The sequence below is a fragment of the Populus trichocarpa genome, chromosome 6, assembly GCF_000002775.5.
Source record: "Populus trichocarpa isolate Nisqually-1 chromosome 6, P.trichocarpa_v4.1, whole genome shotgun sequence".
In the NCBI taxonomy this organism is placed as follows: domain Eukaryota; kingdom Viridiplantae; phylum Streptophyta; class Magnoliopsida; order Malpighiales; family Salicaceae; genus Populus; species Populus trichocarpa.
The window spans coordinates 667,114-692,766 of NC_037290.2; the positions used below are offsets into that span (position 1 = coordinate 667,114).

General features: G+C 31.6%; 2 protein-coding genes and 2 pseudogenes across 2 annotated transcripts; all 4 read right to left on the reverse strand.

Moving 5' to 3' along the window:
- Positions 1-2,302: 2,302 nt before the first annotated feature.
- LOC18099744 (stemmadenine O-acetyltransferase-like) lies at positions 2,303-4,009 on the reverse strand (annotated as a pseudogene).
- A 9,192-nt stretch (positions 4,010-13,201) lies between these two features.
- On the reverse strand, positions 13,202-14,897 carry LOC7463669 (stemmadenine O-acetyltransferase). Its single transcript, XM_002308744.4, has one exon. It carries the CDS (start codon positions 14,821-14,823, stop codon positions 13,525-13,527), a length of 1,299 nt encoding a protein of 432 aa, XP_002308780.3. The 5' UTR covers positions 14,824-14,897; the 3' UTR covers positions 13,202-13,524.
- Positions 14,898-18,600: 3,703 nt separating this feature from the next.
- On the reverse strand, positions 18,601-21,565 carry LOC7463670 (rho GDP-dissociation inhibitor 1). Its single transcript, XM_002308745.4, has 5 exons — positions 20,626-21,565; positions 20,446-20,512; positions 19,836-20,054; positions 19,612-19,736; positions 18,601-18,846 (listed from the first exon to the last, which is right to left on the reverse strand). Exons 1-5 carry the CDS (start codon positions 20,899-20,901, stop codon positions 18,763-18,765), a joined length of 771 nt encoding a protein of 256 aa, XP_002308781.2. The 5' UTR covers positions 20,902-21,565; the 3' UTR covers positions 18,601-18,762.
- A 1,856-nt stretch (positions 21,566-23,421) lies between these two features.
- On the reverse strand, positions 23,422-25,004 carry LOC18099746 (uncharacterized; annotated as a pseudogene).
- Between the last annotated feature and the right edge of the window lie 649 nt (positions 25,005-25,653).

Consider the following 25,653-nt stretch of genomic DNA (forward strand, 5'->3'; position numbering starts at 1 on the left):
CCACGTATAGCCAGTCTACTCATCCAATGATACATATAATTAATGTGATCTTGAATTTTATGAACATGATTAATGGTATAACCAAATAAATGATTGATTTGTTGTTATTTATCAACTACAACAAAATATTCCAAAAGCATATAAATATAATAATTAATATTTAATTTATGCATGTATCATTTTTTTGTTAAAAAAAACTTAATCCGCACCACAATTAATCAATATAATATATTTGCAAGTGTTTATATTAACAATTAATCAATATTTAATTGTCTCTCCCATGTTTTGTTTTTTTAACTGCAAAATGACAGTTATACAAAAGCCAAATGGCAGTTCCACATGCATTTTGAAGACCACTACTCATGTATAGGAACCACAGTTTTAAAACCCGGACCAGCCCGGCGGGTCGATCCGGGACCCGGCCGACCTGGGACCGGGACCGGTCTGGGTGGAGGTAAAAACCCGCTTGGGAGTTGGCTCGGTGAAACCTGGTCGACCCGGCAGGTCGACCCATGACCCGGGCAAACCTGGACGAGACCCGTTGGATGTTGTATCAAGAATTGGTGGTAGAGGGCTGGTGCTGTGGTTGTCAAAGAGAGTGAAGAGAGTTGTAGCTACTGGTCAGAGTTGTGGTTGTCAAGTACTGCTTCCTGTGTTGGTGTGTCATGTTGTAGTTTAGAGAATCCATTTTCGTTGTCTAGTAGAAGGATCTTGATGAGGTCTAAGTCATCTTCAGAGTCTTCTTCTTGCTGTTGAGGAGTTGTCATGCGCTGCTAAGGCAAAAGCTTTCACTTTCCTTAAAGTGTTGCTGCTTGATAAATTAGGGCTTTGATTTTGAAAGGGTTGTTTATATACATGTTGGCTATGCGTTGGTGAATTTTCTATCTTGCCCTCCGTCTTGTTTTGCCAACAAACTTCTGAAATGTATTACTGTTGGGAAAGGTTGATGTTGATTATTTCACCTTCATATTTATAAATTAATACGAGTAAAATATAAGAATTTGATAAAAAAAAATTAAATTATTTTTTTTAATTTTATTATTTACAATATATATAGTCTATATTTACATGATTTTTTTAAAAAATATTTCATATAAAATAATAAAATATTAAATATTTTTTTTAATTTTTTCGGGTTGACCCGTGTTGACCTATGAAACCCGGGACCCGGTCTCTTGACCGGGTCAATCCCCGGGTTGGGTTTAAAAACTATGATAGGAACAATAAAATTTATAAACCAATCTCTAAGGGCCAGCCATGAAAAGCAACTTAGATTTAGGTAATTAAATGGACACCATGAGTCATAAGCCTCGTTCTATTGGTCCACAAACTACTGTGAACCGAGTGAATAACTGTAGACATTCGGCCAAGTTACTTCGACATCAGATCTAGGCTTCCCACACATCTCAGACCTCTACACAAGGCACAGACAGATTTGATACACAAAGCTCCCTCGCTTCCTAGGCTACATTTTTGTAGATTTGGGTTACTTAACGACCCTCTCATTGTTCAATGGTGGATTACAAATGAGGTGACATCAAAAGAAAGATTCCAAGTCATTGCACACAATTATCAATTACATAAACCTTAAAAGGCAGGTTAAGAACCAATAGAATATAATGCATAAAATCTAACAGAATACATTTCTTAAAACCATGCTCTACTACTATTGTAAAATTAAAAGAAATTTACTTGTAATGTAAGAATTCATTTTCTTATCCCTAATTCAAATGTTTCAATGCCATTTCGATTGTTAGAATGAAATATTTTACGGTAGAAACATCTTTGTAAATCTTGTTAAGTTAATGTAGAGAGTTCTTGTTAGGAGAACAAAAAGAAAAAACTATATTTTTTTAATAATGAAAAATTATATCTTTTAATAATGGGTTATGTCCCTATATATATAAGTAGAAAATATGGTTATTTTTTCTAGTAATTTCTCTAAACATTTGGATCAGACTTTTCCTTTATAGAAAATGAGGCTTAACCCAATAACTAATAATTCTTTTGTTACACATAAGGCATCTCTCTCTCTTTCTCTATCTAAAAACACAGATAACTACATGTTGTTGGGTTCCTGCTATATATACTCATGCTTGGATTCCTTGTTACATTAATGAACAATGCCTACAAAATTTTGGCCAATTACCCCCGGAAGATACCCTTAACCAAACTATGAGCTACTAGAGATGTAGAACAACACCATTACAAATGAGTTTCAAGAACAGGACTAGAAGGACAGTAAAAATTCTTGGCTTCCTTAAACTGTCGAAGATGCAATGAATGGAGAGAGGAAAGGATGTACTAAAAATAAGCATTTCTTTTCACAATGAGAATTTTTGCTATAAAAGTACAAGCAAAGTGAGACTTCTTATTTCTGGTGAATCCAGTGAAATGACTTAATGAACATAAATTGGAACATCCATCCTACTACGCGACTTAATACATTAGGATTCACATCTTGAACACAAGTCTTATATTCTTGGAAAGGTAACTCCAAAGTGTTATATTCGATGCCATAAAGCAAGGATTGGTGTGACCTGACATGATCAGTCGCAATTAGCTAGCGAGCTACTTTTATTGTATAGCTCAAGAACAAATGAGCCTCTTGACAAATAAAAATAGAAAATCTCTACCGGAAGACATGATCAAGCTTATATGCTTGCACTGAAAGAAGCATAGGTAAGGATTCCAGGGTCTTGTTCGAACTTTACCATGTCTTCCTTGGACAGTCCAATCCATGCTTCTATTCCCTCGCCGTCTTTTGTATCTAAGAAAACGGCAACCCTGTTAAACTTCAAGGCAGGACTTACCCAAAGAGGTTTGCCCCACCCAAAATCAGTTTCATAAAATGGAAAGTTGCACCAACTACTGAAACCGAACAACGTCAAATTCGAACCCTTTCTAGCTTCTTCCCCAGCTCTTTTGAGCAAGTTAAAGTACCCACCACCAGCATGAAACTTCCTGATATAGTCATCATTCATCATCCTTATTGACTCATGAAGTTTTCCTGCTAAACCATTATAGCTCAACACATTACTTTCACTCTCTGGCCAATTTGCTATTGTCAATTGGGAAGTGTTTCCAATTGATTGTTTTGGCACTGGTGGTTTCAGTCTCCTCCGCAGATCGACAACAATGAACGCAGCATTTATCTGCATAGCATTATTTTCTCTGGTTACGGCCATCATGGCCCCCAAAATAAGAGCTGAAACAGCTATGAAACGAGTCGGACGATCCAAAGATGGTCCATTGCCTACTTCATCTCTTAGAGCAGCTACCTTGGAACCATCAAACAAGAACCTTTTCATCACGATTTCACTTGACACATCCTCTTTTACGAAGCTGTGCAAAGAGAAGCCTGATAAATCTTGTGGAGGAAAGAGTGTCGTGCAGTCGAAAACCACCTCGTCGATAACGTTATTGGGATCACGAGAAATTGCAGCCCAGCAATTAACAAAGGTTGCTAGAGTTGACGCATCGGCAACTGCATGCCAAATGCAGATACTAATTGCCACCCCACCACAATTGAAGTAATTGACTTGAACTGCCAGCGTTACCTGATCAGTGCTTAGCTTAGATGACTTTACATATGGGCTACATGGTAGTAGCTGTTGCTGCTGATTTATGTCTGCTTGCTCAAGTACCATGGATATGTCACCAGCTACTCGAGCTTCAATGAACTCAGCGCCATCATCATTGCAGTCAACTGAAAAGTCATCCTTTATTCGTCCAGCAAAAGGGTAGAAGTGAGTTAATGTTTTTGAGAAAGAATCTTTCAGATGATCAGAGTTCTTGCAGAGATCTTCACTGGCCGGCGAGTAAAAGAAAACCATGGAGGTACACACATTGGCGAAGCTAACTGATCAAGGACAGAAAGCTTATAGGTTCTTAGGTGTTGCGGAGTGGAAGAAGAAGGTTTCAAGATTTCTTTAGAAATGATCTGAACTTTCATTTTCTACTTTCTTGTGAGAGAAAACCGTAAATTAGTTGCCAGTGTTTGATTCAATACAAGAGAACTGACCAATACTTATATGGAGCTGCACATTTTTTATAAAAGAAAACGAATTGGTGCCTAACATTTTTTTATTAAAGAAAAGTTAGGCACCATAATTGTTGCCCAACTTTTCTTTAAAAAAAAACGGCTAGGATACGCCCAGCCTATAGATAGATTGCATCCCCAAGCCATTAATGAAAAAGAAAAAAAAATTATCTAGATGGTGGTCTAATGATAAAAGCTTGGAATCAAGAGGTTTGTTCTTTCTGTAGTTTTAGATTTGAGCCATGTGGTTGCTCATATGATGGCCACTAGAGGTTTACATGGTCGTTAACTTCAGAGCCCGTGGGATTAGTCGAGGTGCGCGCAAGCTGACCCGAACACCCATATTAATCTTAAAAAAAAAAAAAGATAAAAAAAGAGAAGTTGAGGTGTTTACTCATAACTAGAGTTTGTGAGGTATTTACTTGTAGTACGAGAGAGAATAATAACTGTTCTTTTAGAAAATGATTGTAATTAATTTCCATGTAATGTTTTTTTTATATTTGCCCGTAGATGTAGTCTAGATCGAGTAAACTACATGAATTTTTGTGTGCCTCAATTTTTTATGTTATCATATAATATATTATCGCTTTTGCATGTTATAATTCTAACAGTTGTATCAAAGCATTTTGTTAAAAAAAAACTTCTTCACGTGTAATATTATTAACATATCATACATAAAATTAAAAGACTAAAGAAAATCACTATTTTCTACGCTCAAATGCACCGTGGATCCGTGCATTCCTCTCTTTTTTTTTTTTGAGAATTTTTTATTTTTTTCCAACTTTTCCTCTTTTTTTATTTTTATTTTATTTTTTTAAAAAAAATTATCTTTGTTGATTTTACTTTTTAAATATTGAGCTGGTTAAAAATTTTGCTTTGTAATTTTTTTCCTTTAAAATACTGTGGATTGCTACGGTGTTTTCCTACATAGTTTTTCTATTTTATTTTTTTATTTTTCAAAATTATATTTGTCGATTTTTTTTCTTTCTTTTTTGCAATTTTTTATTTTTTTTCCAACTTTCTTTTTTTTTCTTTTTCCAAAATTACTTTCCTTTTTTTTCCAACTTTCCTTTTTTCCTTTTTTTTCATTTATTTTTTCTTTTTTTCCAAAATTATCTTTGTTGATTTTACTTTTTAAATATTGAGTTGGTTAAAAATTTTGCTTTGTAATTTTTTTTCCTTTAAAATACTGTGAATTGCTACGGTGTTTTCCCACATAGTTTTTCTTTTTTATTTTTTTATTTTTTAAAATGATATTTGTTGAATTTTTTTTATATTGAGCAGATTGAGAATATAGTTTTGTAATTTTTTTCTTTAAAACATTGTTGATTGCTATAGTGTTTCTCCGCACGGTTTTGTTTTTGTTTTTGTTTTTTTTATGATTTTCTTTGAAATTATATTTTTTTATTTTATTTTTTTATATTGAGCTGGTTAAAAATTATAGTTATAATATGTGAGGAAAACACTGTAACTTTCCTCGCAAATTACTGTGGATTGCTACAGTGTTTTTTCCCATATGGTTTTTTTTCTGTTTTGTTATGTTTTTCCCTAAAATTATCTTTGTCAATTTTATTTTTTAAATATTAATCTGGTTAAGAATTGCAATTACAAGTAAATACAAGTTTTTCCTCACAAAACACTATGGATTGATACAGTTTTTCCTCGCACGGTTTTTTTCCCGTTTCTTTTGTGTTTTTTTTTGTAATATTTTTTTCTAAAATTATCTTCGTCGATTTTATTTTTTAAAATATTTAGTTGGTTAAAATTTAACTTTATACTAAATCTTAATTATGTGGGGAAAGCACTGTAGCTTTTCTCACAAAACATTGTTGAGAATTACAATTACAAGTCATTACAAATAAGGCTAAATCATGTGGGGAAGCACTGCAGCTTTCATCACAAAACACTGTGAATTGCAACAGTGTTTCCAACATGATTTTTCCCCTTTTTTTTGGTGTTTTTTTTTGTTATTTTTTTTCTAAAATTGTCTATGTCGATTTGAGTTTTTTAATATTGAGCTTATTAAGAATTTAACTTTGTAATTGTTTTTCTTTAAAACACTGTGAATTGTTGCAGTGTTTTTCCATATGATTTTTTAATGATTTTTTCCAAAATTATCTTTGTCCATTTTTTTTTAATATTGAGTTGGTTAAGAATTATAATTACAATAAAACTAAATCATATGGGGAAGGCGTTGTAGTTTTTCTCACAAAACACTATGGATTGCTACAATATTTCTCTAAATGGTTTTTTATTTTATTTTATTGGGGAAAGCACTGTAGTTTTCCTCACAAAACATTGTCAATTGCTACAACGTTTTTCCTCATGGGTTTTTTTCTTCCAAAATTATCTTTGTTGGTTTTTTTTTAATATTAAGTTGGTAGAGAATTTAGCTTTGTAATTTTTTTTTGCTTTTTATTAACAGAAAAGCTAAATCATTTGGCGAAAGCACTGTATATTTCCTCCCAAAACACTATGGATTGCTACAAATCATTTTGTCTAAGTTTTGATCACCAACACAACTTTTTTTTCCATCATGAAATATTGGCTCCATCATACTTTTAGTTTCTATTACTTATCTAGCGCTGGTTCACAATTATAACACTATTAAATATATTTGTTTTATAAGCTCGCGGCAGCGCGCGAGCATGACATCTCGTACTTTACTATTTATATACACGGAAAGTCAATAACACTAAATTGGTAACTGTTGTTTTTTACCAAGGAAAAGTTAGACATCGAAATAGTGGCTAACTTTGAAAAAAAAAAACAAATAAAGAAAGCTGGGATGAATGTGTTTGGTATTGCGGTGGTTGTTGTGGTTGTGGTTTGAAAAAAGTAATTTTATAAAAAGTGCTTAGTTGATGTTGGTTTGGAAAAATATATGTTTGGTGGGATGAATGTGTTTGGTATTGCGGTGGTTGTTGTGGTTGTGGTTTGAAAAAAAGTAATTTTATAAAAAGTGTTTAGTTGATGTTGGTTTGGAAAAATATATGTTTGGTTAAAATTGTGATTGAAATTGAGGTTAAATAAAAAGTTGTTTAATGTGTTTGGTTAAAAATTATGGTTCAATTTCATGTTATAGTATAATTACCTAAAAGGACTTCATTCATAATATTAATGAACAGTTAAATAAAAGTAACATTACAACCAATAAATTTTTGCAAATAGACCTTAAGATATTAGAACAATATTTTATAATTGTGTCATTAAACTTGCAGTAATCCTATCACGTATGTAATTCATTCGGGAAAAAAAAATTTCCATATCAAGGCAAAAATATATATATCTTTTCACTTATTGTTTCTTATTTTTATGTTGATATGGCCTCACTATGCATAATATTAATATTTTTTTCCTTACCATATATTCTTTTATCGAAATTACATGACAAATAATTTGTCAGTCGAATTCTTTAATCAACACTAAAAGTAGTGAAGGCAAGAATATTTTAAGGTTAGGTTGAGTTTAAAGAGGGCACTTGTCTGTTGTTGTCAAGGTTGGTAACAAAACAATTTACCAAACGAGAAGAGAACATGATGCTTTTTGATAAATTTCCACATAACTCATCTCTAAAAAGTTCAACCACATGTTGAACTTGCAAAAAAAGCAGTATTTTATTGCTTTCTGATAACCGAGATCCTGCCGCATATAAATGGTGGGACTCATGCTTTTGATTTTTATGACAATCTGTAACCAAACGGTTATATCAGTGTGTTTCTTGGAAACGCGAACGCTGCCGCGTAGACAAACGCATAAATAGGCTTCATCCCCAACCCTTTGATGTGAATGAAAAATGGAGTTATTCTACCAGCACTGAGTGATATATTTTGTGAGGTGATTAGTGATAAAGTTTGAGATGTGTATACTTATATTAGTAAAGTGAGTGGTAATTGTTTAGGTATAAATTAATTATTAGATAGTGGTTGTAATTATCATTTTTTTTATTGAAATTTTACTATATTTATAGATGGATATTTTAAGGCATGTAAATTCTTCTTGTGTTCTTTAATTATTGTTTACCAATAATGGAAAAGGGAAGAAAACTTGTGTGCAGCTGGAGTTCTAAGAACGAATTGAAGTGATAGATGGATGGAGGTAGTACTCTCAAGGAAGCCCTTACTCTCGGAGTTTCTTCACCTGCAAAACCAAGATAAGAACTTGATTAGCTAACCCTATCGATCTCTTTTCCATCAATCAGGAGGATATATCAAGCTCATAGCTTTTGTTCTCTTCATCGCAAACATTGTTAACTTTGTATTTTGACAAAACCAAAGATAATATCAGCGAAGACAAACGGAAAGGATGGCATGATTTTTTTGAAACCTTTTCCAGCACCTCCTGATGTTAGAACGAAGTGTCTTGAGCTGCTTTGAATAGATATAATCACAGCATGGACCCAAAAATGCGACGTAATGGGCATAGCCCAAGCACGAAAGGCACAAAGCACGAGATATATTCCGGCTAAAACAAAGAATGATTTAGGCACAATTTATTTATTTTTAAAAGTAATTTTTTGTGAGAAAATAAATTCTTGAAAAGTAAATTATTTTCTGATATTTGGTATTATCATTAAAAATAAGTTATAAATTACTTTCTAGTATTTGGCTATGTCATAGAAAATAAGCTGGAAAATAAATTGTTAATATTGTTTTTCAAGTTTATTAAAATAATAAGGAACAAATCTTACAAATTAAAAAGTTGAATAAGAATAAAATTAAAAAAAAAATCTAATTTCATAAATTATCTCAAATAAAATAAATAACAATCAAAATAATAGAGATCAAATCTAACAGATAAAAAAATTGAAAGATGATGAAATTAAAAAAAATACAATTTCATAAATTATTTCAAATAAAATAAATAACAATAAAAAAATAATGACCAAATCTGATAGATAAAAAGTTTCAATTAAGAAAATGATAAGAGAAAAAGTAAATAACAATCATAAAAATAAGGACCAAAGTTGATATAAAAATCAAATTAATCAAATTCTAAGGGATGAAATTGAAAAAAAAATCAAAACAAAATATACAACAATCAAAAGTTTGAGGACCAAATTTGATATCATTAATAAATAACGTGATATTTCTAATTTTTTCATAACTTATGGAAAGTGTTTTCCACTAAAATAAAAGGAAAACACTTTTCTGAAAATCAAGCCAAATTTTTCTTCGACTAGAAAATATTTTTCGTTGATCAACTTTTTGAATGATAAGCAAGCACAAGAAAGTTTAGAATGTGATTTCCAAAAAATCATTTTATGTAAAACAAATAGGGTGTTAGTTTCACTACATCACAGTAGATATAACGATTTTTTACTATTAATAGAAAAAAAAAGGACATGGAGGCTAAAAGGACTTGAGATACTCCTAATGTCATATATATCAACCATAATCTAATCGTGTTTTGAATGGAATTTTAAGACTAATGACAGGAGGATTTGTGATGGTGGGACTTACATCTCAAACTTGAAATGTTGGACTTCTTCATTTTTAATTAACTTACTTTATCACATGTTAACATCATCACAACTAAATTGGGTAAAATTAAGGCCAATGACATGAATCTGGATTAAAAAAGGAACGTCATATCAAACAATTACTCACCTTTTCAGGCAAAGAAATCCGCTTTAAACAGTTATACAATCTTTTCTACTGCTTCCAGGAACTGTTGTCGAAGAAAATCTTATGGCTGCTTGAAAAGTGTGGTGATGGCTAATTGGCTACCGGGATTTTGGTAAAAGTTAGGCATGGACACGTCATGCATGCCGTTGTTCATGCACCCACCAACTGAGCAGACTCCTCCTTTCAGCTTAAAAAGAAGACTATTCTTGTAGTTTACGCCTTATAAATAGAGGCTAGAGTGAAGCCAAATGATGACATCTGCTTGTTTTATTGCTTGGGATGAATGAGAGAGGTTGGGGTCACGGGGAGTATTATTGAAAATTACTAAAGAGTTAAAGTTTGGTGGGTATATTCTTTGAATAATTTAGATTCTTCATACTTGTTTTATTGCTTGGGTTGCTTGGGATGAAAGAGAGGTTGGGGTCACATTCGTATATAAGCAATATATATATATATATATATATATATATATATATATATATATATATATATATATATATTTCGCTCTTATATAATTAGATATATTATCGGCAACATATAAAAAGAAGGAAGAATTGATTTGCTTTATTTTTTAATAGCAAATAATAATTTTACCCTTAATGAGTCGATTTGCTTTTATTTGACGGTTTTTTTAGCACTACCAAACTCTGTTTATCCTAAAATTTTAACCAGATTTTATTCAATATATTTTAAGATTCCTAGTAAAATTTCAGTTCAATCTGATGGTCGGATTGAAAATTAAACTCAATAATATAAAACTGGCTAAATTGTGATTTTTTATCAAATTTCTAAATTTTTCCAAAAATTCTGAAATTTTAAACCAAGCTAAAGCATCATATTAGAAGGCTCCCCGTAAATTTTCATAATTTTTTAATACCTTAATCGAGAATTATAAATTTTGTTTATATAAAACTAGTTAAAAAATATTGATAAAATCTTGACCTAGGCTAGAGCCCACTGAAATCTTTGACATGCCTCTGCCCTTTTATATATATATATATATATATATATGTGTGTGGGCGCGCGCGCTATATAATTTATTCTTATATATATAAAATTAAAAAAAAATTGCTCTTATATAATTAGATATATTATCGACTTAGGTTAAATCTTGTGGTCTTTATTGTTTTCTATTATTTACAATATTCATCAACAATTATGTAACCACGACACCAACTTGTAAATTTCAATTATATTCTCATGAACTTGAAGTCCATGGAATATTAACATCTTACACGATGGAAATAATATTTTCAATCAAAATAAACATTGCTCCAATAAAGTTTTGGACCATGTAATTAAATAGTGTCTTTACTGGTATTTGCATGCTTTTCCCCACCTTTTTTCTGCTACTGATGTTATAAAAAAACAATATTATCATACTTCGAACCTATAATTTTTTAATATGAAAGATGTAATGCTTCATGTGATAGTTTAATATCCCTTATAACCAATCAATTAGTTATATATGATATTATTATTTTTATATAAATATATATTTATTATTAATAAAAACTTAATTTATCTTTAATATTCAAATAATATTAGATTAATGAATCTAATATTTTATTATGAATCTAGAGTAAAGATAAAATCTATGTAACAAAAATGATTTACAAAGAAAATAGTATAGTTGTTATAGCTATGATATTCTTATTGCATCAAAATATTATTACTAAAATATTTCTAATCGATGCTCTCTTAAATACTACTATATTAGGGTCATTTGAGTTTTATCAAGGACGATGAGTTAAGTGTTAACTTGGACTTATAATCATTACCCCAAAACTTTTCGCAATTCATTATGAACTATCACATGAACAAGTTGAATAATACATTAATATAATTGTTTAATATGTTTAAGACTACTGGAGGGGATCTTAAAAAGAAAAAAGATCAAGTTCTTATAGTTAAGTCTTTTAGAATGTCTAAAAAGAAGGATTAAAAAAATAAAGGTATTGTCTCTAAAGCAAACAAACCTATTAGAAGCATCAAGAAAGACAAAGATATTTGTTATCACTGTGGCAAGAAAGTACATTGAAGGAGTAATTGCAAGGAATACTTTGCAATATAAAGGTAAAAAAGCTTAATAAAGCTTTTACTTTAAGTATGGATATTATCCAATGAAAAAATTGTTCTTAATTGATATGTGGATATTATCCAATGAAAAAATTGATATTTTGCTAATTTATAAGATTTTTTAAATTTTCTTATAAATAGTAAGTTATGCCTTTTATTTTTTTAGTGGTTGTTTGTTAGATAGAAAAATTATTTAAGTCACTGAATAAAAAACTAACATTCTAGGCATAGCAATCCATTTCTCCTAAATAGGAATTTAGGAGATTTCTCAACAATAGTTCTTGTGGATTACTCTTGGAAGTCAGACAATTAAACAACTTGTGGTTTGCGTCAACCCAACTTTTAAAGAATTATTCAAGCCAAATAAGATCATATCTTTAGGTAATAAATCCTTAAAAAATTATAGATTTATCTAATGAGATTCTAGGGACTCCTAAAAATTTTTGTTTTATTGTTTTCGTTGTATGTATGATATTCGGAACCCCAACATCATGTCCAATATGTAGTTTGCCTATTTGTACACCCACGTCTCTATTAAAAAGGTGTTAAAAATATATTTAGCTTGAAAATACATTAAATTGATATATTTTTAGTATTTTTTATGGTTTTGATATATTGATATTAAAAATTAAAAAATCTATTATCCAAAAAAGAATTTAAAAAATCTAAAAAAAATTATTTTAATTTATTTTTAAGTGAAAAATATTTTTAAAAACATCATCATGCATAATTAATTACCAAATTCATGTCAAAACAATGACAAAAGGTTGTCATAATTACCATTTTGAAGACAATATTAGATATTGTTATTTTATCGCTCATATAGCATCTCTCTCATTTAGTCAAAACATAGATGATTGCATTGTATATGCTTTTGGATTCCCTACGCTGTTGAGTTATTTTTGTGTGTTTGTTTGGTATTTTGATAATTATTATCTTGTAAAGTATTTTTTTTGTTTAGATATTTATATAAATAATATGTTTTTTTAAATTTATTTTTAAAATCAACATATCAAAATAATCAAAAAAAAAAATAAATAAAAAACTTAATTTTTTAAAAAACAATGTTTTGATCGTAATAACAAACACTATATACGCGTACAAGGATTCCTTGTCAAAATGAACAGTGCCTACAAAGTTTTTGCCAATTACCCCTAAAAGATATCCTTAATTAAAGAAAGATAGTTTGAAAAAGTTCTAAAAGATGTTTGAATTTGATTTCTTACTTATATGTTCAAATACATTCGCTATTTATAGCCTAACTAGAATTGTAATCAAAGAAATTGCAACACTAATAAAACAAAAACTCTAATCTAATAGAAGCTAGCTAGTTGCATCAGATTAGAATTCATAACTCAAAGTCAAAAAAATCATCATCTTGTCAGCTTCTATTTCTAACTTTACGTTAGACTCTACTGTAACTTGAAAACCCTCGATCGGTTCTCCTTATAGATGCAGAACAAAAGCATTATAAATTTATAAAAGAGTTTGAACAAGAACAGAACTAGAAGGTCGCTAAAGATTTTGGCTTCCTTCAACTGTAGACGATACAACGAATAAAGAAAGGAAAATGATCGACGAACTAAAAATACAGTGAAGTGACTGAAAGCATATAAAGTGAAAGAACCATCCTCCTAAGCAACTCGATACATTAGGATTGGTGTGGCGGCATGATGCAACCAGTCCCAGCAGCAAGCTAATTTTATTGAATAGATCAAGAACCAACGAGTTTGTTGACAAATCAAAATAGAAAATCTGGACCGGAAGACATGAAGCTTATATGCTTGGACTGAAAGAAGCATAGGTAAGGATTCCAGGGTCTTGTTCAAACTTTACCATGTCTTCCTCGGACAGTCCAATCCATGCTTCTATTCCCTCACCGTCTTTTGTATCTAAGAAAATGGCAACCCTGTTAAGCTTCAAGGCAGGACTTAACCAAAGAGGTTTGCCCCACCCAAAATCAGTTTCATAAAATGGAAAGTTGCACCAACTACTGAAACCGAACACCGTCACATTCGAACCCTTTCTAGCTTCTTCCCCAGATCTTTTGAGGAAGTTAAAGTACCCGCCACCAGCATGAAACTTCCTGATAAAGTCATCATTCATCATCCTTATTGACTCATGAAGTTTTCCCGCTAAACCATTATAGCTCAACTCATTACTTTCACTCTCTGGCCATTTTGCTATTGTCACTTGGAAAATGTTTCCAATTGATTGTTTTGGCACTGGTGGTTTCAGTCTCCTCCGCAGATCGACAGCAATGGTTGCAGCATTTATCTGCATAGCTTCATTTTCTCTGGTTACGGTCATCATGGCCGTCAAAATAAGAGTTGAAACAGCTATGAAACGAGACGGACGATCCAAAGATGGTCCATTGCCTACTTCATCTCTTAGAGCAGCTACCTTGGAACCATCAAACAAGAACCTTTTCATCACGATTTCACTTGACACATCCTCTTTTACGAAGCTGTGCAAAGAGAAGCTTGATAAATCTTGTGGAGGAAAGAGTGTCGTGCAGTCGAAAACCACCTCGTCGATAACGTTATTGGGATCACGAGAAATTGCAGCCCAGCAATTAACAAAGGTTGCTAGAGTTGACGCATCGGCAACTGCATGCCAAATGCAGATACTAATTGCCACCCCACCACAATTGAAGTAATTGACTTGAACTGCCAGCGTTACCTGATCAGTGCTTAGCTTAGATGACTTTCCATATGGGCTGCATGGTAGCAGCTGTTGCTGCTGATTTATGTCTGCTTGCTCAAGTACCATGGATATGTCACCAGCTACTCGAGCTTCAATGAACTCAGCGCCATCATCATTGCAGTCAACTGAAAAATCATCCTTTATTCGTCCAGCAAAAGGGTAGAAGTGAGTTAATGTTTGTGAGAAAGACTCTTTCAGATGATCAGAGTTCTTGCAGAGATGCTCACTGGCCGGTGAGTAAAAGAGGATGATAGGGATGTAAATAGGAGGAGCTAACTGATCAAGGACAGAAAGCTTATAGGTTCTTAGGTGCTGCGGAGTGGAAGAAGAAGGTTTCAGGATTTCTTTAGAAATAATCTGAACTTCCATTTTCTACTTTCTCGTGTTTGATTGTATGCAAGAGAACCTACCAACACTAGAGTTTTATATAGGAGCCAGAGAAATTATCACTATAGAGCATGATCTAATTCTGTTGGGTGGGTTATAACCAGGTTAAGATTTTATCAAAAAAAAAAAAAACATTTGTATTAATATTAAATAAGTTTATATTTAATTAAATTAGTTAAAAAATATATATTTTCTTCATCAAATCAGCTATTTTTTTTAATTAAAATCTATATTTTTTTTAGTTAAGAGAGTCAAAGTCCAAATTAATCGTATCCCCCTCCTGCTATATTATTTTTTTTGTTTTTCTTCTTTTATTTATTATATAAATTTATAATTCTCGATCGGGTTATCAAAAAATACTGAAATTTTGCGTAGAGCCTTCTAATATTATGATTTAACTTGAGTTAAAATTTCAGAAGTTTTGAAGAAATTAAAAAATTTGACAAAAAAATCGTAATTTGACCAGTTTTACGTTATTAGACGTAATTTTCAATCCGACCATCAGATTGAGCTGAAAATTTTACGAGGGACCTTCTAATATATTGAATAAAATCTAGTTAAAATTTTAGGATGAAGGGAGCTTGGTAGTGCTAACAAAAAAAAAACTGTTAAATAGAAGGAAAAAGACTCATTAAGGGTAAAATGATTATGTGCCATTAAAAAATAAAACAAATAAGTTTTTCCTTTCTTTTATATGCTAACGACTGGGCAGAAGCAGGATAGAAAAAGAAAGAAAAGAGAAAGCAAGAGAGAAAAGTAAGGGAAAAACATAAAAAAAAAAGATAAGAAAATAACTTCGTAAACTTACAAAGTTCAACTTATAAAACACTAATCTAAGAAAGAATCAAGTGAAGGAAGGAGGAATTGAGAGGGAAAAAAAATTACTTACTTTGTTTTTCAATTGACATTAGATTGTTATTTTATCTCGGTTGAGGAGTTATTACAATATTAATTCAAATTTGATTATAGATGAATTTTATTTCATAAAACATCAAAGATGTAATTTGATAATAAATTTATTTTTATTTTCATTTTAATTTTGTATTTTTAAATTTATTTTTTAATATTTTAAATAGTATATTTAAATTAAGTCTGGATTATTACTTTACAAATTTATATACGTGAATAATAAATATTAAAAAAAATTATATATTTATTTAGTATCCCAGTGAAGAAAAAATTCCTCCGCCCGTGAGCACAGCCATTAAAATGTGTTATGATGCCAGCTCCACTACAAGTCGGAAACGAAATACCGTGTATCAAGATCCCATCAATAACATCAACCACGTCTAAAACAGTGACTCCACTCGCCAACTCTGGACGCGTTTGTTGACTGAGCATTCATACGTCAATCAATCATCTCTACTGTTTACACAGATCTCATGTAGTACTACAAGAATATCTAAAATATTGTTTTTTAGCGTATTTTTTAAAAATATATATTAAAATAATATTTTTTATGTTTTTAAAAAATATTTTTAATATCAAAACAATACAAAAATTAAAATTTTTTATTTTTAATTTTCCACACCATCCATTTAAAATACAATGCAATATCAAACATTAGCTAATTGATATTATCTCGACGGCTAATTAATATTATCTCAACGCAATCACCACCATCATCGATTGAATTTTTCATTTCCAGACAAACAGTCGCCCGCGACTTCTGCAGATTTTTCATACGGCATCATTCTAATGCCGTGCGGATTCTGGCATTGTGTACTGTTTGGTTACATAAACGGAAACAATAAGGCAGTATTTCTTTTTTGCTTTTCAAACCTGTTTTTTTGAAAAATCTTATTTTTTTATTTTAAATTAATTTTTTTAATATTTTAGATTATTTTAATATGCTGATATTAAAATATTTTAAAAAATAATCTCTATCATACAATCTCAAACAAACTATAAAAAAAACAAAATGAAATATTAGATAAAAGATTTAGTTGATCAAAATAAAATAAATAAAATATTGAAACATCTATTTTACACGTTATATATATTACGTTTGAACTTAGGTATTTATAATAATAAATAAAAACTATTATTTTTACTTATTAATTTCTTTTTAGTAACTTTAAATGATAATTTCTCAACCCAGCAATAAACATGTTAAAAGAATAATTTGTAATCATTTAGGAAAGATAATTCATGGCTAAAAGAAATAGTATAATCAAATTATTATTTAATTAATCGCTAAATTATTCGTTCAAGTATAATTAATAATAAAATAAGTAATTAAACCAATTATATATCAAATCAAATTTGTGCACCAACACAAAATTAAAATCTAACATGGTTAAAAATGCAAGAAAATAATTTCATTACAAATACACTCCTTTTTTGTTATCATTCAATCCACACCTCTTCATTATTAAATCCAATTTCTTTAAGAACATGAAAAATTTTCATTTCAATATATATGTATGTTTTAATTATTATATTAATTTCTCAATAATGATATTATTTTCTTTCATAATGTTGAAAAACCAACTCATTCAGTAAAATAAAAATCTTACTTTTTTAATTTAAAACACTCTCTTGGTAATTACTTTTTTTCAATTCATAAAAAAATAATTTACTCTAATTCACTCGTTCTTAATTATCATAAACTATTTAAATTATATAACATAATTTATTGTTTATTTTAATCCATTGATGTTTTTTCATATTAATTTGATAAAATAAAAAATTCAAACTTTTAATACTGTTATATTATTAAAAAATATTTTTTAAAAAATAAAATATGGATATATATACGTGATAAAACATATTTGAAAGTTGATAAAATAAAAAATATATAGACTTGGAAGCAAGCCCAGTCACTACAAAGCTTGGAATCAACAAGCCCAGATACCTAGGCTAAAAAAAAATAACAAAAGCTTCATTTGTTATTATCTTCTCTAATCTTTACTCATCGATTTCTACACTTATTTTGTCGGATTCAGATTAGCACTTTCTCCGTCCTCGATATCTCTCTTTTTACATAAACATGAAATTAGCAAAATGTATTCTTATTCCTCGTACTTCGTTCTCTTCTATACTGAGGAACTAACCGAACACTGCCTAAATGCCACTGCAGATTCACAATCGCTTGCATTGCTAGGATCCGAATATATATTCAGAAGCTGCATGGCTTTGATCACAATGCAACGACGAGTGTCTTGAATCACATCCATCATTCTTTTCTACCTTTAGTAACTCTTTTTCAATGACAGTCCAGACAATTGCTGTTGTTTTCCATCCCACCATGATTAAAGGCTCCTAGTCCCACAGACAATGTCCTTAGAAAGATGAGCCAATTACCCCCACAAGCCATCCATTTCAACATGGTACGTAGTTCTAAAACTAAACTGAGAGTCAACAAAAGATGCAAAACAGAACCGTTGCAAAAGAATTGCAACGAAGAGAACATGACAGAAAAAGGCAGTTAAAGCAGAAAACTTTGTCCAACTTTGAAAGCAAAGCAAAAGGAGAAGAATGCTGCGTTTAGCTAATGTCACACGACTGACTGAAGGGACAGGTACAAAAGAGACAAGAATGTGGTTGGTTAGAAAAATGAAGATGGAGACATAAAATAAAACTGTTTCTGGGATGGTTTTGAAGTGAATTCCTATCCTTAAAAAAAGTAAAAGTATAGAGCACATGTCCTCTCTGTCTTCATCTCTTCTGTAGAATAATGATCCGAGAGAAACAAAGGAAGTGCTCAATTTAAGCTAATGGTGGATTTATTAACCAACTATTATGAAAATGAACATCTAGCTGAAAATTTGTAAATCCTATCTTCATTGTTCAAATGACCAGTCTCAAATTGGAGTCATAAATAAGACAATAAAAAGAAGATATGTTAAACATCAAAAGCATATTCCAACTTGTAAAACAATTATATGGAAGCTGCAACTTGAAGGTAAAAAGAAACTCTTAGTTTTGAGTTGGCAGCCAATCTTTACGGATGTCGAAGGTGTAGTTGATCTCCAAGTAGCGCTTGTTATCGTCATCGACAAACTGGAGACAGAGAAAGAAGAAAGCAATGGAAATCAGTAGCAGCTTGTGCAAACCAGAAATTCTATGGATATAATAATTTATCTGTAAAACTTAATGTCTAAACGTTGGATGACACACAAATTAAAATTTTCACTTGTATAGTTTATGGCGCACATTACTCCAGAACTAGTTGATTGGAACATTACCCTGCATGTCAATTCGAAGCAGATAATCGTTTGGAAACGATGGTTTCAATCGTGATATCTTAAATTTAAAAGAAAATATTTGTTAAAAATTATTTTTTTATGTTTTTAAATTATTTAAATGTATTAATCTTAAAAATAATTTTTAAAAAATAAAAAAATATCATTCAAATCATAAACAACAATCACTTTAAACTCCAACGGTTATCATTAAGTTAACGCTTGCTGGATGCTCTGGTAACTAAAGTGATGGGACTTTAAATGGCAATGGATTTAATGCTAGCATATTTGAAATTATTTGAATTTTTGCCTTTTTTTCTAAATCATGCTCTTGAATGTAGGTGCCCCACATGTACTGTCACATGAATCAGCAGAACAGATGAAAAAGACTGAACATGATGTGCATGGTCCATGTGAGAATGCCTTCTAATCTACGGAGCCCGTAACATTTCAAATTTAACAAGTATATCATTGAGAAAAGGTGCTAGGTTGAACATATTTTGAACCCACATATCTGTTGCATGAAAATATCGAATATCGAATATGGAAGGGCTAAAAAACAAGGAAAACTGGTAGAACTTACTTTGGTTTTAGCAGCATATGATCCTCTAGCAAAAATACCAGATGGAGTAGTTTCTTCGGGCATTTCATGAGTGTAAGGTTCTGCCTGAGGACTAAAGGTTCCGATCATCTCCTTCGAGCTATCAACTGTGACGAAAAATCACCACGAGTGAAACTCATTATTACACATAAGAAAAGAATGCCAGATAGGGAGAGCTTGTAAGAGATTGATGGAGAGACTGTTACCCTTGACACCAGTTTTCCAAACTGTGTTACTATATTTGAGGCCGGAAACAATGTTGTTCTTAACCTCAAAAGTGAATTGCAGGCTATAGCGGCTACCTTCTTTTAAGGTGAACCAAGAACCTTTAGGCTTGCCATTCTCAGGAACTGAAAGAACAATATCAGGTCTACCAGGGGATTTGATTTCGAGGCTCAGGATTTTAACTTCAGGTTCTAGAGTCTCTACATAGTTAAAAAAAAAAAACCCATTAAGATAATGTCAGAGATCTGAACAAATTAACTTGATCTGCCATTAATTGATTAGATTGCTTCCAAGAATCCAAGAGGTAACGGAGGAAATTTAATCCAAAATTCAACTATTTACAGGTTCAACCAATGGAACAGTATACTAGAATAAATGGAGATGATGACACTACACCATAGTAACGCATGAAATCAAACACAATTGCTATAAAATTTGGGAAAAAGAAAGTCTAATTTGACAATTATACTTGTGCTTAACCAAAATCAAACCCCTAATTAACAAAAATGTTACCAGTAATTGCCAAGGAAAACTAAACTATACTTGAAACTAACACATTTTGAAAATTTCTAAGTTAATTGATCTCATTACCTCCAACAGCCTCAATATCCACAGCCCCAAGAAGCTGTTCCTTCCACCTCCTCAAGCTTTCATCATCCTACATTCTCAAACCCCAGAAAACAGATAAAAGAAATGGGCATAAATAAAGCAAAAATCGAATTGTAATCAATGACAAGAAACAAGAAAGAGAAAAGACAAAGAAAGACAAACCTTATCTTTCTCAAGTTGTTCTTTGAGTGTGTATTGAGGACCAAGCTCAATCTTCCTTTCATGAGATTCATCATCATCCTCTTCTTCTTGATCAGTTGCATAAAGAGAACTCTCACTCATCTTTCTACTAATCCCACCACTTTTAGGTTCATCAACATTATGTTCTTCATTTGGAGGTGTTTTCGTTGTTGCTTTTGTCTCTGAAACTTCATCTTTGTTTTTCTCATCAAAACCCATGCTTTTAGTATTTGAATCCACACCAACCTCCAAAGACATCAACAGCCCATCAACAGTAACAAAAGGAACTAGATGGAACAGGCACTTGTGTATCTATCTCTTCGTCTGTGTCTCCCTCAGGGAACAAAAAACAAAACAGAAAGCCCCAAAAAGCAAAGGAACACAAAAAAGAAGCCAAAAACCGGAAACCAACAAAAGAAAGAAGGTCAAAGAATCTTAGAAAGCTAAACACGAGACAAAATCCAAAAAAAAAAAACCACAAAACACAACCCTTCAAGCAACAAAAAGACACACTAGCAAAACCAAGAAAGAGAGATAGAGGAGAAGAGGGGCACGAGTTTAATTCTTGGAAAGTTCAAACAAAGGAAAAGGAAACAGTCATGTGGTGATCCTAAAATTGTGTTTAACTAAGCAACAATGGCAAAGAAAAAAGAGAGGTGGCAAGATCGTGAAGGTCACTCATGCACTAGGAGGATCCACGAAGACCATGATTCAAGGAGATGGGTGCTTTAAAATTAGTGCATGATTTTGATTACAAACAAAAAAATATATACAGAGAGAGACAGGGACAGAGATGTCAGAGTAAGACAGCCTAGGATTGGATGGATGATGGATACCCTTTGACTCTCTGTAATGGAAACCATGATTGAGACATGAAAAAAAGCTGCTTAGGATTCTGATTGTTATTATTGGTCTAACCAGCTGTTTTTATCAGTCCTGACTTTGGATAAGCTCTCAGTTTTTAGTACTTTTGATCTTAGGTTTCTTAGATGTACACATTCTTGTCCTTGACAATGGTGAAACGTTTGTATGGAAGATGTAAAATTCATATTTATCACACCCGACTTCACTTTAATGGTTGATGTTTACTCTAGTATGAGTTAAGTTTTATTTAAAATTTGTGATAATTGAATGAATTAAATCAATCCTACAATTTTTTTTTTTCAAAACAATATCATTTCACTATTAAAAAATAAAATAATCTCATATCAAAAATAACTTAATAAATTCATAACTCAAATTTTACCGTGTTAAATCTCGAATTAGATTCGATAGCAATCAATGTAATACATAGAGAAATAGTCAATGATTGGTGAGTTTTTAATTCAACAATGTTGAGTGGCTAAGCAAATATTAATATAGAAAAACTCATCAATTATACATTTTATGATATATATATATATATATATATATATATATATATATATAGGACTACAATATTGGTGCTTACAAGTAATTATAAGATCAATCAATTATAATGTCATTTTAAAATTAGAAAAATGACCCACATAATGATTTAGCTTAGTGCATAGAGGAAAGAATTCAAAATAATGTAGGTTGATTAATTGTGATTCCATAAACAAACAAATGTTTCATTGATTCAATTATGTATTAGAATCGATATATATATATATATATATATATATATATATATATATATATATATATATTATCATGCACAGAATTGATATTATTAAATTTAGACTTAGATCAAATTTTAAAAAAAAATCTAGGTAAAAATGAATTTAATTAAAACTAATTTGAATTTTTAAAAAAAATCATGACAAATCATTTTTTTTTAAAAAAAATTTAAAACGTTTTAATTAACCCTAGTGAATCTTAGTTGGCTTGCCCAACCTCCTATATTCAAGTGGAGTTTAATAACTTTGACCAATGTCCTTGGTAGGTAGCAAGGAGAATCTCTGCATTGTATGGTTCCTCTTTCTTTAGTCTCTGTTCCCACTCATAATTCAAGCTGCTGAAGGAATTATGATGCTCTTAGAGGTTCATAATTTCAAAATCAAGGAAAATAACAGGATAAAGGTAGTTTCACAGCAGGGTTTGTCAACAAATGCATGCACCTTAGTTAAAAACTTTTTACCAGCTTCATGAAATCCTTGTTGAACTGTTTGCCTGACCTTATCCCTTGTGTTGATGAAATCATGAAACAAAGAGCTTGTTTTCACACTGATTTTTACCACACTCTAGCTCCTCCAATACTCCAGTGGTTGATAGAGATGTGCTTGAATCATTACGTGATGTCAGCAGGTTGGCAGAGATATCTACCCTAGGTCAACTATGGCACAATAGCAACACAGCTCGGATGGTGGCAAAATTTGCCATTTACCTAACCTAGTCCTCAGCTCCAAGTAAATTCATCATTGCTTCCTTCAGTAGTAAAACCACAGTACCCGTACTTGTAGTAGTCATCTCTGGCTGCATTTATGGGGTACCGTTGGTACAGCAGACTGGACACGAGTAATTCACCTTCGAAATCCCCTCTTCATCCCAATATTACATGATTACTCAGTAAATCCGGACAAGAAAGCAGAAATAACTAAATTGGGAAAATAGAAAATTATGCAGTGCAAATGAAGAGAATCTAAATGGCTCTTGCTCTGCCTTGTGGTTTGTTGGATCCTTCTCTGCAAACTAAGTCAATCCAATTTGTATAATATAAATTTGAAATGAATCAAAACAGGTCTCCTCAATTCTAAAAAATATTGGATTATCTAGAGATGATAGATGATGCATATTATAGAAAAGTAGACTTCAATGTTACTGACAAAATATGGAGCAAGTCTCTTTCCATTTGATGTTCAAATACTCCTTAATCTTTGATGTTACACGGAGAAGATGAAGACTAGTTTCAAGTACAAAATGCCCCAAAAAGAGGGAAGCACGTCTCCAAACCCTAGTGGGTAGATATTTAAACACTATGCAGTCAGGCTTGGTAATCTTCACCATTCAAAAATGCATTCTCAAGAATCAGCAATTCGATTGCCTAATACAAGTATAGATGCCACACCAGCTACTAGTGGAGGGATGAAGTAACTGTTAAACCTTAGACACAACTTATCAATCGCTTCCCCATTCTCTCTTGACACTCTCCTTAGCTGAGACTTCAACGTAAACACCATTCTTTAATGCACTTGAAAAATCAGAAGGGCCATCCACAGATGCGTTTCTCAAGATTTTTGATGATATCAAAGTTAGCCCGTTTCTTGTCCCTCGCAAAGCATATAGCAAAGGATTGAACATGACAGCAAGGATCAAGTCACCTTTTGCAACTACGAGATACTGTACATGTAAAATAACATCTTGAGAAAAAGGGGGAGAGCAATTAATCACACACAACGACATTGCAAAAACGCAAGAATTGAAAAGGGAAAACCTTACCATGGCAATAATACCCAGGACAGCAAGACTAGTTTGCTGTGCTTCTGGCCAAAAGTTGTCACCATTGGACCAGCCAAATCGTCCACCCCATCCAAACCAACCTCCCCTACCAGAATCTCCCCCTCCACCTGCTTCCTCCCTCCTCTTAATTTCCTTCGTTCCATTTCTCAAATTCATCTTTCTTTCCACCAAGAGCACTTTCTAAAGCTTTTTTAGCTCGTTCCTGCAGCCACGAATAAGACAAAGCTAATTTATACCTACAAATACATTTAACGCTCAACGTAGCTTCAAAATTCTTTACAATAACTATAGCTTAATCAGCAAACAGAATATTCTAAATTTCTAAAATAAACTAGATCCCATTTAAATAAACAACCAGCTAACCTTCATTCATTCCAACTCAATAAAAATACTGCAATTAACAAGCACACTACCTCGTAACCCCCATCCTCCCCAATTAAGCAGACAGCAATTCTCTTGGAAGCTCAAAAACCCACTTAAACCACCTTATCACGTTCCACATCCACCATTCAAAACCACAACTTTCAATCACCCCAAAATCCAAACATGGGTTTTGATTTCCAAAACAAAAAACCTCAAAAAGCCTCAATCTTTCTCACTGTCTGATCAAACTTTCCTTCATTTACATCCAAACAAACAAAACCCAGTAACAAATTTCTCAAAAAGTGATAAAATAAAGCATCAAGGAGCAAACTTTTTTTGTTACCTCCCTGCCACTGCCTGAGACAAGACAAGAAAACTTGCCATTACAGCGGAGTTCTTGCTGCAAAGTGGCCCGTCTTTGCTTTCCATCTTGCTTGTGGGTCTGGTTGTAGAATAGCGTACCATTTGATTCGGGTCGGGTTGAGGAATGTAGAGGGTTTATGCTAAGAACCTGTGCCATGATGGTGGTGTGTTACCCCTCTGCTGACAGCTTGAGAGACAATTAGGTGATGGGGTTGGAGTCTCACATGGGCTTGCTTTCTTAGGGTTTAAAATTGGTAAGCCCATTAGTAATTTGTGGCCTTTCTATTGTTGGGCTTCTTTTTAGTAAAGAAAGTAGTTGGAGGTTAAAATCTAACTTTAAGCTTTAAGCAATAAGGGACACAAATTAAGCGAGTTGAATCTAATAAATAAAAATAGTATTGTTTTATTTTTTAAAAAAGTTAAACTGGTATTGTTTTTTTAAAAGAATTTTTTTTAAAAAAATTAAATTATATTTTAACTAGATCATGGATTGACCCGATGAAGGATCATCAAGTTCAATTAAAAGTTAATTTATTTTATATTTAATGTGGGTAAAAAATGATGTCATACTAAATTTAATAACTTTACTTCAAGGGGTCAAGAGATTTGCTCTTCTTGTGATGTCAAGTTCGAGCCATATGATTGCTAATATGATGGCTACTAAAGGTTTACATGGTCGTTAACTTCAGGGCCCGTGAGATTAGTCGAGGTGCGCACAAGCTGACCTGGACACCGACATTAATAATAAAAAATTTACTTGAAGGTAATTTAAAAATCTTAAACTTGATGTTTTTTTTTATTTTAAGTTTCACATATCAAGAATAAATTGCATCTCTATAACAGGTTTTTAGTATATCATTAATT